At 42.4% G+C, this 15,784-nt stretch overlaps 1 protein-coding gene across 2 annotated transcripts in view; it reads right to left on the bottom strand.

Moving 5' to 3' along the window:
* Positions 1-3,648, bottom strand: part of LOC118340238 (exostosin-1) — a 210,137-nt gene extending 206,489 nt beyond the window's left edge. The window contains exons 1-3 of one of the 2 annotated variants that reach the window (XM_035678098.1): positions 3,533-3,648; positions 3,358-3,436; positions 608-1,359 (exon numbers count right to left, since the gene is read on the bottom strand). In XM_035678098.1, the coding sequence (XP_035533991.1) occupies positions 608-1,359; positions 3,358-3,436; positions 3,533-3,648 (947 nt within the window). Of the gene's footprint in view, positions 1-607; positions 1,360-3,357 lie in introns of both variants that reach the window. The other variant, XM_035678097.1, reaches the window with a different exon arrangement.
* Positions 3,649-15,784: the final 12,136 nt, after the last annotated feature.

Here is a 15,784-nt window from a genome sequence, read left to right on the forward strand (position 1 = left end):
TCTCACACACACATACACACATACAAACATACACTATGTATACACACTACAGCACGAACACACACTTGCGATTTCGTAGCATTTTGTCTCAGGAGCACAGCAACAGTGAAGCTCAACTCCCCTGACAATTGGGAAATATGCACATGAAAGCGTCCAACCTGTTTCATCCAAACAGAGGAGCTTCGTGCACAGCAGCGAGTCCCCAACACTCTCAGGCAGGAGAGTTTTCTGCCAACGAACCGCATTTGTAACGATCGACAGCAGTAACGTCCATGCACACAAACCCAACGAGCACTTGTGGGGTAATGATGCACAAACACGCTGCATTTGAAATAACCAACAGCAAATCAGAGCCGATAATGAGATAACTGCCACGGTGCTAATGTCTGCTAAAACGCAGGCTGTCAGTGCAGGATGACAAACCAGAACAGACCAACTCTGCAGTGACGGAGAGACCAGCAAAGACTGTGAACGTGGGCTGTATGAAGCCACTAATAAATCCTCTTAATTGATAGATCTTCAAAGCGCTGATGCTCTTTTCAAATGGACATAAAAGCACACCCAGAAGCAGCGTAAACAAGATGAGAGATCAAAAAGCATGTCTTACTTTGAGTATTCTTCATTATCTCTGCCACAGCGAGAGTCCTTGTGTTTCTCCCAGTCTTTGCCGTGTTTGCATGTGGTCAGCAGAATAATATCTTCCCTGTTGTGGATGTGATACAGAGCGTTCCTGGTGTCCGAACCGATGCCTGTTAGGTATCGCTTCCCTTTGAAAACCAGCAGGTACTTCCTGGAGGGCGGTGCGTCGTTGAGCGTCAGGTAACCTATGCCCCCTCCTTTCGGCGGGTGATCCTTGGAGAACAGAGGGATGGAGATATCAAAGTGGGGTCTGAAGTTGACCACGTCTGCGCTGGCCTTGGCGAGCATGGCCTGGCCCACCTCGAAGCCCAGATCCTCTGTGTAGTCCGGCCAGGTGCCAGAGTAGAGGTTGAATATGAGGTGGTTCCTGCCATCGTTCCACGTCGGCAGACTCTGGATGCGGAGCCGGACGTTCTGGACGTACTGGGCTGAGAGCTGGTCCCTGTCCAATGTGTCCACGGCCAGAATGAACAGACAGGCCCGCGAAGGGTCTGTGGTGTGGAAGCGGGACTCCTCGATGGATGAAAGGATCTTCTGGTAGGTCTCTGAGATCTCGTCCCCTCTCTGCGGAGGGTAGATGTAAACCCTGAAGCCCGACTGGCAGCGAGCAAAGTCGAAGCAGGTTTCCATGCGGCAGCGCTTGTTCTTGTAGATGTTGTCGCGGATCGCACGACGTTCCCGAGGCGAGGTGTGCTGGTGCTGGAGCTGAGGGCTGTCCTCCTGGACACACAGACACAGACAGTTAAGACAAAATACATCCATCACATCCATTACACTGGTTCCCAAGGGACAACTTTTCTATCATTGGGTTGAAACTCAGAGATTTGGATGATGTTGAGCAGATTATTTCCTGTGAATATTGATCAGAGATGAGTTTTCCTGATAACTTTTTATACAAATTTTTATATGATGCCTTTTCTTCATTTCTAATAATCATACATACTTTTACGTTTCTATTAGCTCTTTTGTACTTTTCTAACGCAGGACGCGGCTGTTTATCAGAGATTGAAGGTTCTGTGAATATAGCGTAGTGTTAATAATAATCAAGAAAAAATTTAAATAGCAATTTAATTTAGTTTTCTTCACAGAATTTCACATAATGCTTAGCTATAGGCATACTGTGTATATTACACCCCTTAAAATCAAGAACTCTTCGCAACCCCCTGTGAAGCTTTGGCGACCCCTAGTGGGGGTCCCAACTTCCAAGTTGGGAACCACTGATCTGTTATACCACCATCCATCCTGCATGATCAATTCTCAGCTAACACATGAAAATGAATCCTTTGGCTTTCTCCACACCGTCACTGAGTGAGTCATATGCATTCTTTAGATCAGTGTGAGAGAACTAATAACACCTAACAGGATTTCTGGTGACTGTCAGTAGAAGAAATCATTGCAACGTGTTTTAGCCAATATTAATACAACTTAAAGCAGCAGTTCTCAACCATCCTGACTTGTGAGCCTTACTTTGAGCTTTTGTTGCATTGAGGAAGGTTCTCCATCGGCCAGTCAAACAGATGCAAACACACATTATTGGAAGATTACTCCAAAGGTAAAGTGAAATGTGTATTTCTGTTATTAAAGTCTTTCCAGAATTAGGAAACCCTTCCTCATTTTTTTGGCATCTTTCATAAATCCTGGATCTAATTCTCCAGCCAGACTTCCTGGATCATATTTCATCTTCTCACTGACACCTGGAGCAACACCAACAGATCCCTGTTAAGAACTGTGAGCAGTCCCGTGCTCGCTCATGGTGGGAACTGTTGGGTTTCTGTAAATAATTTTATAACAAGTACAGTCTCGACCTGCTGTAGGAAAAGTGTCTTGAGATAACTTCTGTTATGATTTAGTGCTACACAAATAAAACTGAATTGAGTTTTTAGAGGCCTGAAGAGGTTACTCTATCCAGAATTTTCCAATAAAAAAGCAAAGAGTCGAGAAAAGTTAGAAAAAATAAACATTCTTTTTTTTTTTAGCATTTCTATATCTGTTTGATTACTCATGACCCCCCTGGATTGCAGTTGCTCCCCAAAAGCAATTAAACAAGCTGCAGAACTCATCATTTATCTTTAACGCAAGTTTAAAACCATGCATTTTAAGAACATATTTACTGGAGTTACTGTACAGTTGGAGAGTTCAGGGATCTCAAACTGCTGCCCCCAAACAACAAAGATGATTTAAAAAATGTTTGTTAAGTATGATGTTAGTAATGGAAATACTTGCATACCCCCTTTTTGGGGGGGTCACTAAAATATTGACAACAAGCTATTTTTGCCATGTATTCCTATGTTTCTATATCTTGAGGTGATTATTCTTGCCATCAACACTGAAGGGAGGCTGCAAAATATTATCAACTTCAGATCAGAAAATATACATAAAATCAACATTATAGTCACGGTCAGTCTGCGCACCGAATCGTCATTATTCATTTCTTTATTTTGTAGACAGCACACTGAGTGTCACGGTCAGTCCACCGCCCCGGCAACAGTAGAACAAGTGAGTGTTATTTTTTAAAAGACATTATGTCTAAGAAAGGAACCTGCTGCATAATGAGAACTTTTACTTTTACAATTTGCAGATAATACTTTTGTTTGTACAGTTGTGATTAAGTATTCTTGTATTGTTTTATCTTAATATTTCTCCACAACTGCTTCTGAAGGAGTTTCTATACTGAAGGGGGATTCTCCAGCGTCTGTTTTTCAGTTTGGTTCAGTCTACCTCTTGCTCTCCACCCTCCAGGTACGGCTCCAGCAGCTGGGTCGAGTCTGGCCAGTGCCTGGGGGGTCTGGACGGGCTTCTCTGGGGCAGGGGCTGGGGCTGGGGCTGGTACACCTCCTGGCTCTGGTGGTAGTACTGGTATTCCTGCTGGTGGTATTGGGGGTACTGGGGAAACTGGTGATACTGGTACGGCTGCTGCTGGAACTCCCCGATTTGCAGACCCCACAGGTAGACGAGGAAGAGAAGACCGGCCCCCACAGACACGAGCAGGTACCGCTTCTTGGCCTGCATGTGTGCTGTGGGGGGAGGGAGAGGAGGACGTGGTGATGGGTTTGGGGGGGAAAGGTAGAACCAGGGGAGGGAGAGAGGAGAGGAGGGAAGGAGGGATGAGAGGCTGATAGTGGTGCAGGGAAGAGAAGAAGAATATTTGAAAAAGGAGAAAGAGTAAGGGGAGGATAGAGGGAAGATGAGGAACCAAGAAATGACGGAGAGGAGGTGCAGGGAGGTAGACACAGGTCAACTCGACCCACGGGGAAGCCTCTCTATCCACAGCTCGGCATTTTGGGATTTGGAGTCACTGAAAGATAAAAGAAATAGAAACTTACATATTTAATTAAATAAAGTCTTGAATAAATCTTACAGAAAACAGCTGATAAAGGTTATGTCTCCTCTATCTGTTCCTCCATTTTGACTCAATTAACATTCAGAAAAGTCAGATAAATGCATTTTCCTCAGGCTGAACTTCTAGAAGGAGTCAAAAGAACAATACAAACACATCTTATGCATCAAAATGGGAGGAATAGAAGATATGTTACAAAATTGTCTTATTTTGAAAGGAATAATTAGTGGTGTGTTCCCTTACTGTTATATCTTCAGCCCAAATCAGTGAGACAGTTTAATGATTTAGATGCATTGAGCACAATAATGTAACATTCTGACGATCACTGACAGTTTCATTTGTTTGTCTTTAAATAAATATCTTAACCTAACTAAACATGACTTATTTTACTAACAACTGTATTTAAGCAATTCGCAGCTCAAAATTGTAACTTTTTCCAACAGCTGACAGTGTTTCCCAGGGTTAATTTACAGCATGTGACTATATTCCAGCATTTAAATATAATCTGAGGTGCAGAATAAAAGAGCAGTGCAGCGTTAAAATGCAGGCTTGCTGACTCCGGAGCGCAGTACCTGGAGACACGCGGTCCACTTTGCATCTATTAAACCTTCATGCAGATGCTGTTAACACTTTCAGTCTCTTTAATTTCCTCTCTGTGACACAGCTCCCCTCAGTGCAGACCTACCTGTTTACCAGGAACACCTGTGGTCCCAGGAAGGGGTATCCGCTGCTCGCCCCTCCAGCCTGAGCAGGACTCCACAGTCTGGGTACACATTCTCCAGCTATAAAACCCCAGCTCACAAATCCATCCACAAACATATACAAATATGTATTAAAACCACGTGTGAGGAGCAGTCACTGAGCTCTGCGTCCGCTGGGAAGCCACAAACGCTGCGCTGCCTTCATCCTCCGCCGCGTCCCGGTCACAAAGTTTCCTGGAGGAAAGACCCCGGGCTGGACGGCAGGTATCCGCGGAGTGAATGCGCACACACGCTCATGTGCCAGAACAGCCGTGATAACATCGCCAGCATCCATCCAGAACGAGCTGATGTGTCAAACAAGAGGCGTGCGGGGTCTCCAATCAACAGCCGCCATCCCCACCCCCCCTCTTCTAGAAAAAAACAAATCCCACAAAGAGACGATCCAAAGTTTGAGAATTTAAATCCACACTCCCACCTGTGCGCTGGCTGCAAAACGAGCCGCAACCATCATCCCAGGTAAGTTAATGCCGGCGCACCTGATCCGGAGGGACGCGCTTCAATAAAATCCTATTAGGAGCTTCACGGTCCGCTGAGCGGCGGGCAGCAGGTTTCTCTCAATGGGGGTGAAAGTAACGCATCAAATGGACACCACGAGTGAATACTGGGGGTCTTCTGGCTTATTCCATCCCGGACTACTCGCCTCCAGCAGACCCGCTGTCCTCACGTTTCCATCCTCAAATCCTCAGTTGGATCTGGGCTGCGCCACCGTGCAGCATCCAGCAGCATCAGCATCCAGCATCAGCAGCAGCAGCGCTGATAAACCAGACAGCAGCAAGCTGGCACAGTCTGGGGTGGGAGGGGGGGTCGGAGCATGCATGGGGCGTCAGTTGGCTGATAGGGGGCTCGACTGATTCCAGCATCTCTGTCTGCGGGTTGGTTTGCATCAGTTTAATGGAGAGTGAAGTCCTCAGAAAGAAAGTCCCGAAGGAGGATTGAGGACTTCTTCTATTTGCGAACCAAACTCCATTCAGAAATATGTGAATTTAAGATTCACGAGGTTCATCTTCAAACATGAGCTTCGATAAGTTGTAAAATGTGATTTAATAAAACATTTCTGGGTATTTCAGGAGGCTCTGTTAAGCAGCTTGTTGCTCCAGTAAAATACAAACTTTCACACCAGTAAACAATCTGAGGTTTTATTCTCACAAAGTTCTGGAAATGGATGCAAATTCACTTTTATCCGCCAGATTAAAGCTTATTTAATTAAGATTAAAGGCAAATCAGATAATAATTAGATACATTAGGTCACACTTTAGGGGCTGTAATCTGTCACATCTGCAAAATAAACGGTGTTCTTCATCCTGTTTGCTCTTTAAACTCATCATCATCTGGTGGCAGGATTGTGAGTTTAGTGAACTGGCTCTTCTGCAAACCTGTGCACTTTTAATTAAGTTTCAGCTCATTAAATCTCTTAATGATTCGAATATTCGACCCGATTAATCAGCCCGCTCATCCTTTCGACTCTGCTGCCCTCCGTCATGTGGCTGCTGTTTGTGGAGACTGGATACAATTCATCTGCTCGCGGTTTAAATGGCTGTCATTATCTCATAAATTAGAGAGGTAGTTTGCAGATGTTGTGCACACACACAAATACACACACACACACACACACTCACACACACACACAGTCGCATCATGTAGCGAACAGCGCCATCTTGTGGTTGCAGCCGTCTCTTCAGTGGAGGATCTGAATCAGGCCCTGACTGATGGCAAATTGTCTTCTTACAGTTTATGTTGACAGTACAAGGTTTCATTGTGGATTGTGGAGTTTATTTAATTTATTTATCATAAATAATAATCATTATTTATTCAAATTCAGACTCAGAATTCAGAATTTGGGTAAAACTGTTCTCAGTCAGGAATCAGAGTTTGTTCTTGTTCCTACAGTGTGATGTTTGAATGCTGTCTGTGCAGAGTCTGACACTAGGAGGATGTTTTCACATTCATCTGCTGAAAGTGGAAAGTTTCTTTCTAAAATCAGATTTTAAGGGGCGGGGCCTAAGAACATGATTTGTAACATCACAGATAGTTCAGGAAGTATGTATGTATCCTGTATCCTTATTACGCTCTTACACAAAGAGTTGTTATATTTCAGGTCGTACGGTGGACGAGCTCGACTGTGAGACACAAACGTAAAGCAAATTTCAGGTTTGTGTATTCAGTGTTTCAGCTCTGGTTTGATCTCAGTGGAACTGAATTTCAATTTTGGGCTATTTAAATAAAGTGTGCTTGACTTCCACTCTCAGTCCACTGGGTACTTCCTCCATACTGATAGACTATCCTGAAACTGTGATCTGGCTTTAAAATCCTTTATATTCTTATTTTCAGTTTGTTTTTTTCCTCTATTTCTGCTCCTTTTTGTTCAATAATCTCTAAACAAAGCGATAAAACTTGTTGCTCGTGCAGTTTTATGTGTTTCTGTTGTTCTCTGGTCACAGGAGGTGGGAGCCGTATAAATCCTGGATTTCAAATGGTTGAGTAATGAGAAACCAATGGAGATCCTGAATTTATTTGAGCTCTTGAAAAACAACACTTAAGAAAAGGATTTCTCATCTTCAATCTCTGGCTGTACGAGAGCAGAATAAATCCATGGACACGTCTTCGGATCGGAGGAGTGTTCGGACCAACATTTGTCTAAAAACACAACCGGTCTCTCTTTCGCTGCACACCAGGATCTGGAGTTTTGTTTTCACTGACCTGCACTGTGAGAACTCTGAAGGATCTGCTGCTGCTGATGGCTTCATGGTCGATTAGGAGATGATAAATCTGAAAAGGTCGCAGAGAGAGAGAGAGAGAGAGAGAGGGAGAGAGAGTGATCTGCTTCCAGTCTCAGTCCACCGCCTCAGTTCCTCACTTTCACCATCAATCTGGAAGCTTATGGGACAGTTCAGGTGTTAGGACGAGACCATGATCCAGCTTTTAAACAGACTTTGTGTTCAGATTCCTGCACTTTAATTTACTGGATTACATTCACAGTTTACCTAAAGTATCAGATACACTGAATCTGTGTTTCTCTTCAGCTTTTCTTCACTGACAAATATTCTGTACATCCTGTGTGCTTGATTCCACCTCAGCCTGTTTCCTTATCCATTCTTTCAAAGTGTAACTGTGACAGAGCTGCAATGTAACTAAGTACATTCACTTAAAGTCGCTGTCCAGTCAGAAATCAGTGTTTCTTCTTGTTCCTTCAGTGTGATGTTTGAGCTTCACTGTGCAGAATGATCTTGTAAATCATCGTATCAAAATGTGCATATTCATAGATTGTGGGATTTTTAATGAGGTAAAAGGAGTAGCTGGCTTTTTCAAGGATTTTAGTGTAAATTATAGAGAAAAACACATCAGACACATTATTGTTATTGAGGCTTTGCAGATATTCTTCATCCTGATATTATTATGAATTATAAACTGATAGGTGTGTTCTGCTTTTATTCGATCTCATTCATTCTGCAGTCAGGAAGCAGAGCAGCTAATAAAAAAACACACCAACCATTAAAATCATTAACGGAAATTAAAGTTAATTAAGTTTAACAATGTTTGTGTGGCTCATCAGGGGGTTCCTTTTTTAAGGAGTTAATTGTTGAAGATATCATTTGTATAATAAGTGATTCACTTTAAAGGTCCAGTGTGTAACATTTAGGAACATCTACTGGCAGAAATTAAATGTTCATAGTTTTCATTCGTGTAAAACTAAACACTGGCTCTAGACAGGGCCTTCTATAGATACTAGATACCACTAAACCCCACACACTGGTCCTTTTAAATAAAATAAAATATATATATAATAAAACTAATCCCTGTGACTTCTCTGAATGCAACGTTTTCTGAAAGTCTTTTTGTAAATAAATAAAAGACAGAATAAAAGGATGATCCTATAACACATTTGTTAAATCTGATCTAGAAACGTCTCACTTTGGTAATAATATGAAAGCCCGAGCACGGTGAGACCCTGATCTACGTCCTTTAGTGGGATGTAAAATAGGATGTGTGAGTCCCAGGTGCTCGATTGGCTCCAGCTGAAGAGGCGCGTACCGCCTCTCTGATGAGCTGAAGACCCTGATTGGAGCGGCACCCAGTCTGGCTCTCCAATCCAGGTTGGATTAGATAATAACAGTAAATTGAATAATTTAAATTCTATGTAATTTACAAAACTTTGAAAAGAATTTAAGACCATGTTTAGACTATATGTAACTGAGAAATAAAACTGCCTCCTTTGAGGTGGATTTAGTTCTTTCCGTGTGTGTGCGTGATGGTTGTTTTCCTTCTCGATTCTGTTTTTATGTCTATTTAAACTGTAAGTGGTGTGCTGTCTTGACCAAGTCTCCCTTGGAAAAGAGATTTTGCTGATTTATAAAGGCCAGACGGGGCACTAAATGAAGAGCTAATTGATCTGACTCACTCAAAGAACCTGTGTCCAGCGACCAGCTGACGTCCAAGTACAAGATAAATAAGGATGTTTTTGAAGAGTGAATCATGCAAAGCTACTCTAGTTGAGTCTAACATTGAGAATATAAAGCTGGAAATGAGCACAATAGGTTCCTTTTAAAGTTGGTTTAGTGCAATCCGTGTTTTGTGAATTTCTCCACTCAATCAGCCGCCGATTCCCTCGGAGGAGAAGTTTTAAGTCCCGCTGCAGCTGCAGTTGAGGAGGAATAAAAAGTTTGAATGATTTTCGAAGATGATCAGTGACCCGAAAAGTGATTCCTGTGTGAGAGGAAAATGATTCGACTCTGTCTAAATCTTTGTTCAGTATGCCATGTGGAGGAGTCATCTAAATGCTAACAATGTTGACTCACATCGTCAGCTGGGAGCACATGTAGACCCCCACCCCCGAAACCCAACCCAGCACACTCCACAATAAAAAAAAGGCTTGGAATTGTTTGTTTCATCTAATGACTGGAGCTAATATAACACACATACACACACACGCACACAGCCAGCTGGGCCTCTAGCTGCTATAATCTAGTCCTGTTCTGTTCAGATGCTCCAGCTCAGGATTCGAGGCTGCACTGCAATTTTCAAACAATCCACATTTTCAGACCATCTGGTGCCGAACAAAACGCAGAGTGAGGCTGTAATTATTATCCATATGAGAATCGTAACAAACCAACAGAACCGCTAAAAGCCCACTCCATCTAGAGGAGTGCACGAAGTGATGCACGGCGGATCAGCAGCCAGAGACGTTTCCATCCAAACCTTCGATACGGTCAACTCACAGAGCGGCATACATCGAGTTTGGGTTTCTGGGTGGGAGAGTTTTTATTTCCATTAACAGCATAGCACCAGTACTGAGTACCGGCACTTCTGATGTTTGTCCCTGAGTACCCTTACTTCTTATTGAGTAAGTGTAGGCACCGTTTTTGGTCCAATTCAGGCACCATGATTAGGGATTGGGGATTTACAACAAAAATATTTTAACAAAGAAGGAAGAAGTTTCTAGGCTCTAAAATCCAATCTCTAATGGTGCTGAATGATTACTCACTCGACCTTCATCGTCACATGTAAGTGCTAATTTTTTACCTGTAAGACTCAAATAAATAAAAGGTGTGTGGCCTCGGTCAGTGTCTCTCCTGCTGCCGACAGCAGCCATGTTGAAGGACGGCAGTGGAGAAAGTGGTTCCAGCGTTGTAACAGTTTAGCTGACTTGGCTTATCACCGGAGCAGCGAGTTAGAAGACTCTGTTTATGGCCAGTCATGTTGTTATCCCTGTACTCCACTCGGGCAGTCCACATGTTGAAGAGTCCTTTCTTTTTGGAAATCTCTCCATATTTAAGCTGGTACTGATCCATGATAAGGGAATATATGGGGGGATAATTTGGGCCTTTTGCTTTGTGAATCAGTCTGAAATGGGATTTAGGGATTTCAAATAGTACTTGAACAACTTTGGAAAGCTCCCTTCGGAGCCACAGACATCAACAACTGTTTTCACAAGCTGAGCAATTATTCTTGTGACCAGTGTATCTCAGCTTCATGTCTGGTGGCGGGCCCCTTCGAGAGTAACAAGAAACATTTGTTTATAAGAAGGCTCCAGAAGAGACTGCAGGCAAGTTCTAATAATAATGAACATCCGAGAAGACAATCCTCTCAAGAAAATAACATTCTGGTTTCCTCAAATGCTGCTGCAGATCAAAGGAGGAAATAGTGTCACATTATGTACCCAAGAAGGCCACAGAGGGAGGTGGTCGGGGAGGACAGAAAGTCAACAAAATGTTGGACTATAACAACAACAATGAAGGCTTGGTTCAACGGGTGCGACTGTGGTGCGACTGTGGTGCGCTCGGGCTGCGATGTGGCCTTCAGAGCTGATCACGGATGATCTAGACAAAAAGAAAAACAATGCTTGTGGTGGAATCACAAGATCTTATATGACAAATATAACGTTCTAATTAACACAGTCAAAAAAAGAAACAATTTGACTACGAGGCCTCATGGTTTCTGAAGCACTCCTGGTGAGTTATCAAGCTGTGTGGAGGAATAAAGCGGCATCCGGTGGAACAGAATCAGAAATACTTTATTGATCCCTGGAGCAACTGCAACAGGCTGCACATTCACACAACAGTAACACAGAAAGGTAACAAAGTACAAATATTAACCCAGACTATTTTTTTGTTGTTGCCCCAAACCTACCAAACTTTAACCCTAGCAGAAAACAGAAGGAAGGCACTGACTATGATACTGACTATACATTGCTGTTTCATTTGGAAGACGAAGACATCCTCTCATCTCAACTTACTTCACCTGCTTCTTTTGGAGCTTTCGAACAGCAACAGACGGGTTTTCCTAGGCTGTCAGGGAACTACAGATGCTCAAACTTTCTATTTTCATAGCACTTATCATTTATATTGACACAGAAAGCTTTGAGTTTTTAAACAATGCAGACTCCACAGTAATGCTATGTGCAAACACTGTTCTGTGTTAATGGCTATTACTTTTCCAAACTCAAGTAGTCATGGATACCGACAGAGAGAGACAGCATAATTACATCTTGTCAAAGAGACCAACACTGTAAAGAACCCACTTCATTTAACATTGAGCAACGTAACAAAAGATGAGAAAATGGACAGTCAGATAAAGTAAACTGCCTTCAAACATAACAGAACAAACTGGATAAAGAGTTTTATTCTTTTGGAATCAGTTTGTAATCTTACGACTCCCACTCTGCTTCTTAACAATCAATTCTGCTTTTAAAGAGTCACTTAAAAAACCCTTTTCTCTCACTCTTATAGCTGGATACAATTATGAGATTATTTGTCTCTGAGATTTCTGTTACACTTGTTGTTTAGAAAGATCTGACTCCATTTAAAAGGTGTTCACAGTGAGCTCTGTGGGTTATCCACAGTAACCAGGACAATAAAAATCTTATTCACCTCCTCTGAATCTGGGTGAGTTTCAGACAATGTGAGTCTCTCAAACAAGGACAGGCTGCACTAATAGTCCCTTATTGGTAATATTTTAGACCAAATTGCTGTAACATCCAAACTTTTATTACTTTTTGAAACATTTGCATCATGTTCCTGCTTTCACCTATTCAGCTGGATAACATACAGGCAGCAGGCTGCATGCAAGAGCCTGCAGCCTGTAGCATCATTTAAGGTAACACTGTGCAAACCTGCTCATTGTTCTGAAGCATATGTGGAGATTTTCATTCGCAGTGCATCCCAGTGGTTATCAGGAGGTCAGGTTAGAGCAACAGCCCCTCAAAATGTCTGAGCACGTCTCGCCTGAACAACCTGATTTCACTCTCATTGTAGTTTCCAGTCAAAGAGAAAATATGTTGAATTTCATGCAACTAAACAGAAAATATGAAGCTCAAGCTCACTCAGGAAGTCTGTCTCATTGTGCGTCATTCATTCACAATTCTCTCCTTTATTAATCACCGGCTATAGGTGGTTACTCAGACTCAGCGACAGTCTCCTCCAGCCAATCACGTTGCTGCTGTCAAACTCTAAACCTGTTCTCCTCTCCGCTGCTTTCAGCTGTCATTTCAGTGCGAAATCATTGCGAACCTCCTCCACCTCATGTTTATCACATCCAGGCTGAGCTCCACATCACATCCAGATCTTCATCATCCTCTTTATCCCCCACCAGTGTCTAGACTCCATCCTTTCTAACGACAGCTTCACCAACACCTTCAAATGACAGTTTTACAAGCATGAAACATTGAGCCCTAATATGCTGAAATGTGTGTATTTGGTGTGTAATTAGTGACCCTTGTATATGTCTTGTTCTCACAGTCACACATACATATACACAGTACAGTCAGTTTTATCCTGATTCTGTTTGTCTGGCTGTTTTAAACTAGATGTATCTGAATATTACATGTTCATCCATATGGTCCCTGTTAAATAATGTTCTTTAGATAATGTGTTGTTGCAAAGTCAGCAGACAGAGACAGAAGAAGAGGCAGAAACTTTATTGGTCATTTTAATTGGATGAGACAAGGTACAAACACACCAACTGCATGTTTCCCAATATCGAGTTCTAAATGGGTCTTGACTGATAATATCTTTCCTATCTTTACCCTTGCATCAGTCAGTCGCAGAAAGCTGTGAGGTGAATGCATCACTCTCCTTCGTGTCACTCACCGCGTGTGTGTGTGCAGAGAGGATGCATGTAGGAGAAACATATTAGGGTCAATCGATAAAAGGGGAAGCCTGGAGGACTCGGGATGAAGAGTAGCAGGAATCCTCTCTGACCTCTCTTCCTCTCCTCTCTCCTCCTCCTCCTTTAGCCCGGGACTCTTGACCTTTTGCCCAAACTGTGAAATGTCAGAGGATGCTTGTAATGTCACAACAGCTCATCAGGCGAGGGTGAGCCGTTGTTATGGAGACCGCATCACTTCCGCAGGTCTGGTGAGATTTTTCCAGCTCAGTATCTGTCATCATTATTTAACCCTTTACTTCTAGGAGTGCACCACGATATCAGCACATCATCAGTATTTAAAATCAAACAGCATCTGCAGTTCCAATATGGCAGGTAAGATGATGCTTGAATTATATCGTTAACGAGGCTAAATGAGCATAAAAGAGGCACAAATATATCTGTGGAGGTCTTTTAAAGTGTCTGAAACGGAGAGTGAAGTTACTGTTTGCAATGATCGCTACACTACAAATTGAATTACCCATCTCGAGAGCAGTCCAAGCCTGTTAAATGTTATGTCTGCATCTGCTGGTGGGTTTATCACAATGATATTTTAATTACAACATAGGAAAGAAAAGAAATGAAAAGGGCACCAGTTGCATGCGGTGGGCGAGAGTCATGATGCTTCTCTTTTCTAATGAACCTATTATATTTTTTCTCTGTTTTAGGAGCAGGCCTGAGGGCTCTTTATAGGTTTGGGTGTTTGGACAAATGTATCACAATATCGGTTGGTGTTTCTGGGAGATTTGTAGCATTTTATTTTGCTAATTTAATGTCTGCCTCTGAAGAATGACAGACGCTCAGTGGCACCAGTGTACTTTCACATCTAACTGCGGTGAATTAGGAGTTTATTTCGACTAATTTGACGACAGGGAATAAAGTATAACTCAGCAGGGACAGGAGAGGGGAGGGGAGGCATGAAGCGAACAGTTTTGCGAGTGAAGAAATTTGAATTCAGAAGCTGTATGGTTGTAGTTTTATTTTGAGGGAAATATGTGAAATATGTTTTTCTATTTTTGCATTGTTGAATATTTTGGCAATCACCAACTCTTGGACTGAAGGTGGCCCAACCCACACTTTATGCACTTTATCATATTATCTCCAGAGGAAGAGCACCCTGGAAGGCACTGCGTACACATTGTGTACACGTATCCACTCACTGCTGTACTTGCTCTTCAGTTTGGTGAGTGAAGCAGAGTTTTTCCCATGACACAGATCTGAAGCTGTAATCCTGACTGATTTGATTTAGTATCATTTTTTAAGTCCTGTTGGCTCTGCTCCTTTTAAAAAGCACCAATCTGTTCACAGCTTATCTCAAATTGAAGTTCTCATAATGCTTTCAAATAAAGGGGAATCCTATTTGACCACTGGAACAAGATGACATGTAATAGACTGAAGAGATGACTTCCTCCTGTGCGGATTCGTTTCACCATCCTCTCTCCTACAACATAATGTCCTTTTTTTCACTCACAGAGCACTGTGGAGGTGATATAACTCATATAACTGATAAGAGCAGGTCGGTTGTGTTCGAAGGGAAAAATGAAATAAAAAGTGCTGCAGTCGGATTATTGTTGAATGAACACGAGAACTGTATGTGTGTGACTCTTTTGTCCTCTGTCACATTACTCTTCCTTTTGTGTCTTTGACTCTTTAGTATTTTTCCTCCCTTTTATGAGTCAAATATGATTCTTTGCTTAATTATTTCGTTGTCTTCTTCTCTCTTTCCTTCACGTCTTCCTTCTTAAAACACACAGAGAATGTGTGTGTGTCCCACTATGTCGGATTACAGACACTATTGTGTGACAGAGATGGAGGAGGACACTCTTACAGCAGTTCCTGCTAACTTTGTGGGAACAGTTTGGGGGAGGATCTTTTCTCCTTCCCTGTGTACAAAGAGCTTCATAAAGACATGATTTTTTCCACTTTTGGTGTTAAAGAACTTCAGCACCTTTGGGATAAACTGGAACACTGACTGCAAGCCGGGTGTTATAACCCAACATCTGTGCTCTTGTGGCTGAACGGGGGCAAATTCCTGCAGACAGGTTCTGGAAAATATTTGGGAAAGTCTTTCCAAGAGTCTCCAAGTCTGCAGTGGTTGAATGTAACTTTGATGTGCTTGTACTTTACTGGAGTATTTCCATTTCATGCACCTTAATCTCTTAATATCTGGGGCAAATCTGGTACTTTTTTACTCAACTACATTTGTCGGACTCAACTTTATTTATACAGCACCGTTACCACAAACAGACAGCCACCAGAGGGCGATCAAGACGTTTTGGCTTCACTTTAAGAGAGTTGTCATGTCGTCCATCTTTATATATGTTTAGACCTATTTTAACCATCGTTGTATGTCTTCATACACATCCAACTATGTCTGCTGCTGCAACCAGATGCTGATTTTTAAAGAAAG

The sequence above is a fragment of the Morone saxatilis genome, unplaced genomic scaffold (assembly GCF_004916995.1).
Source record: "Morone saxatilis isolate NCDOM2014 unplaced genomic scaffold, NCSU_SB_2.0 Contig7, whole genome shotgun sequence".
Lineage (NCBI taxonomy): Eukaryota > Metazoa > Chordata > Actinopteri > Moronidae > Morone > Morone saxatilis.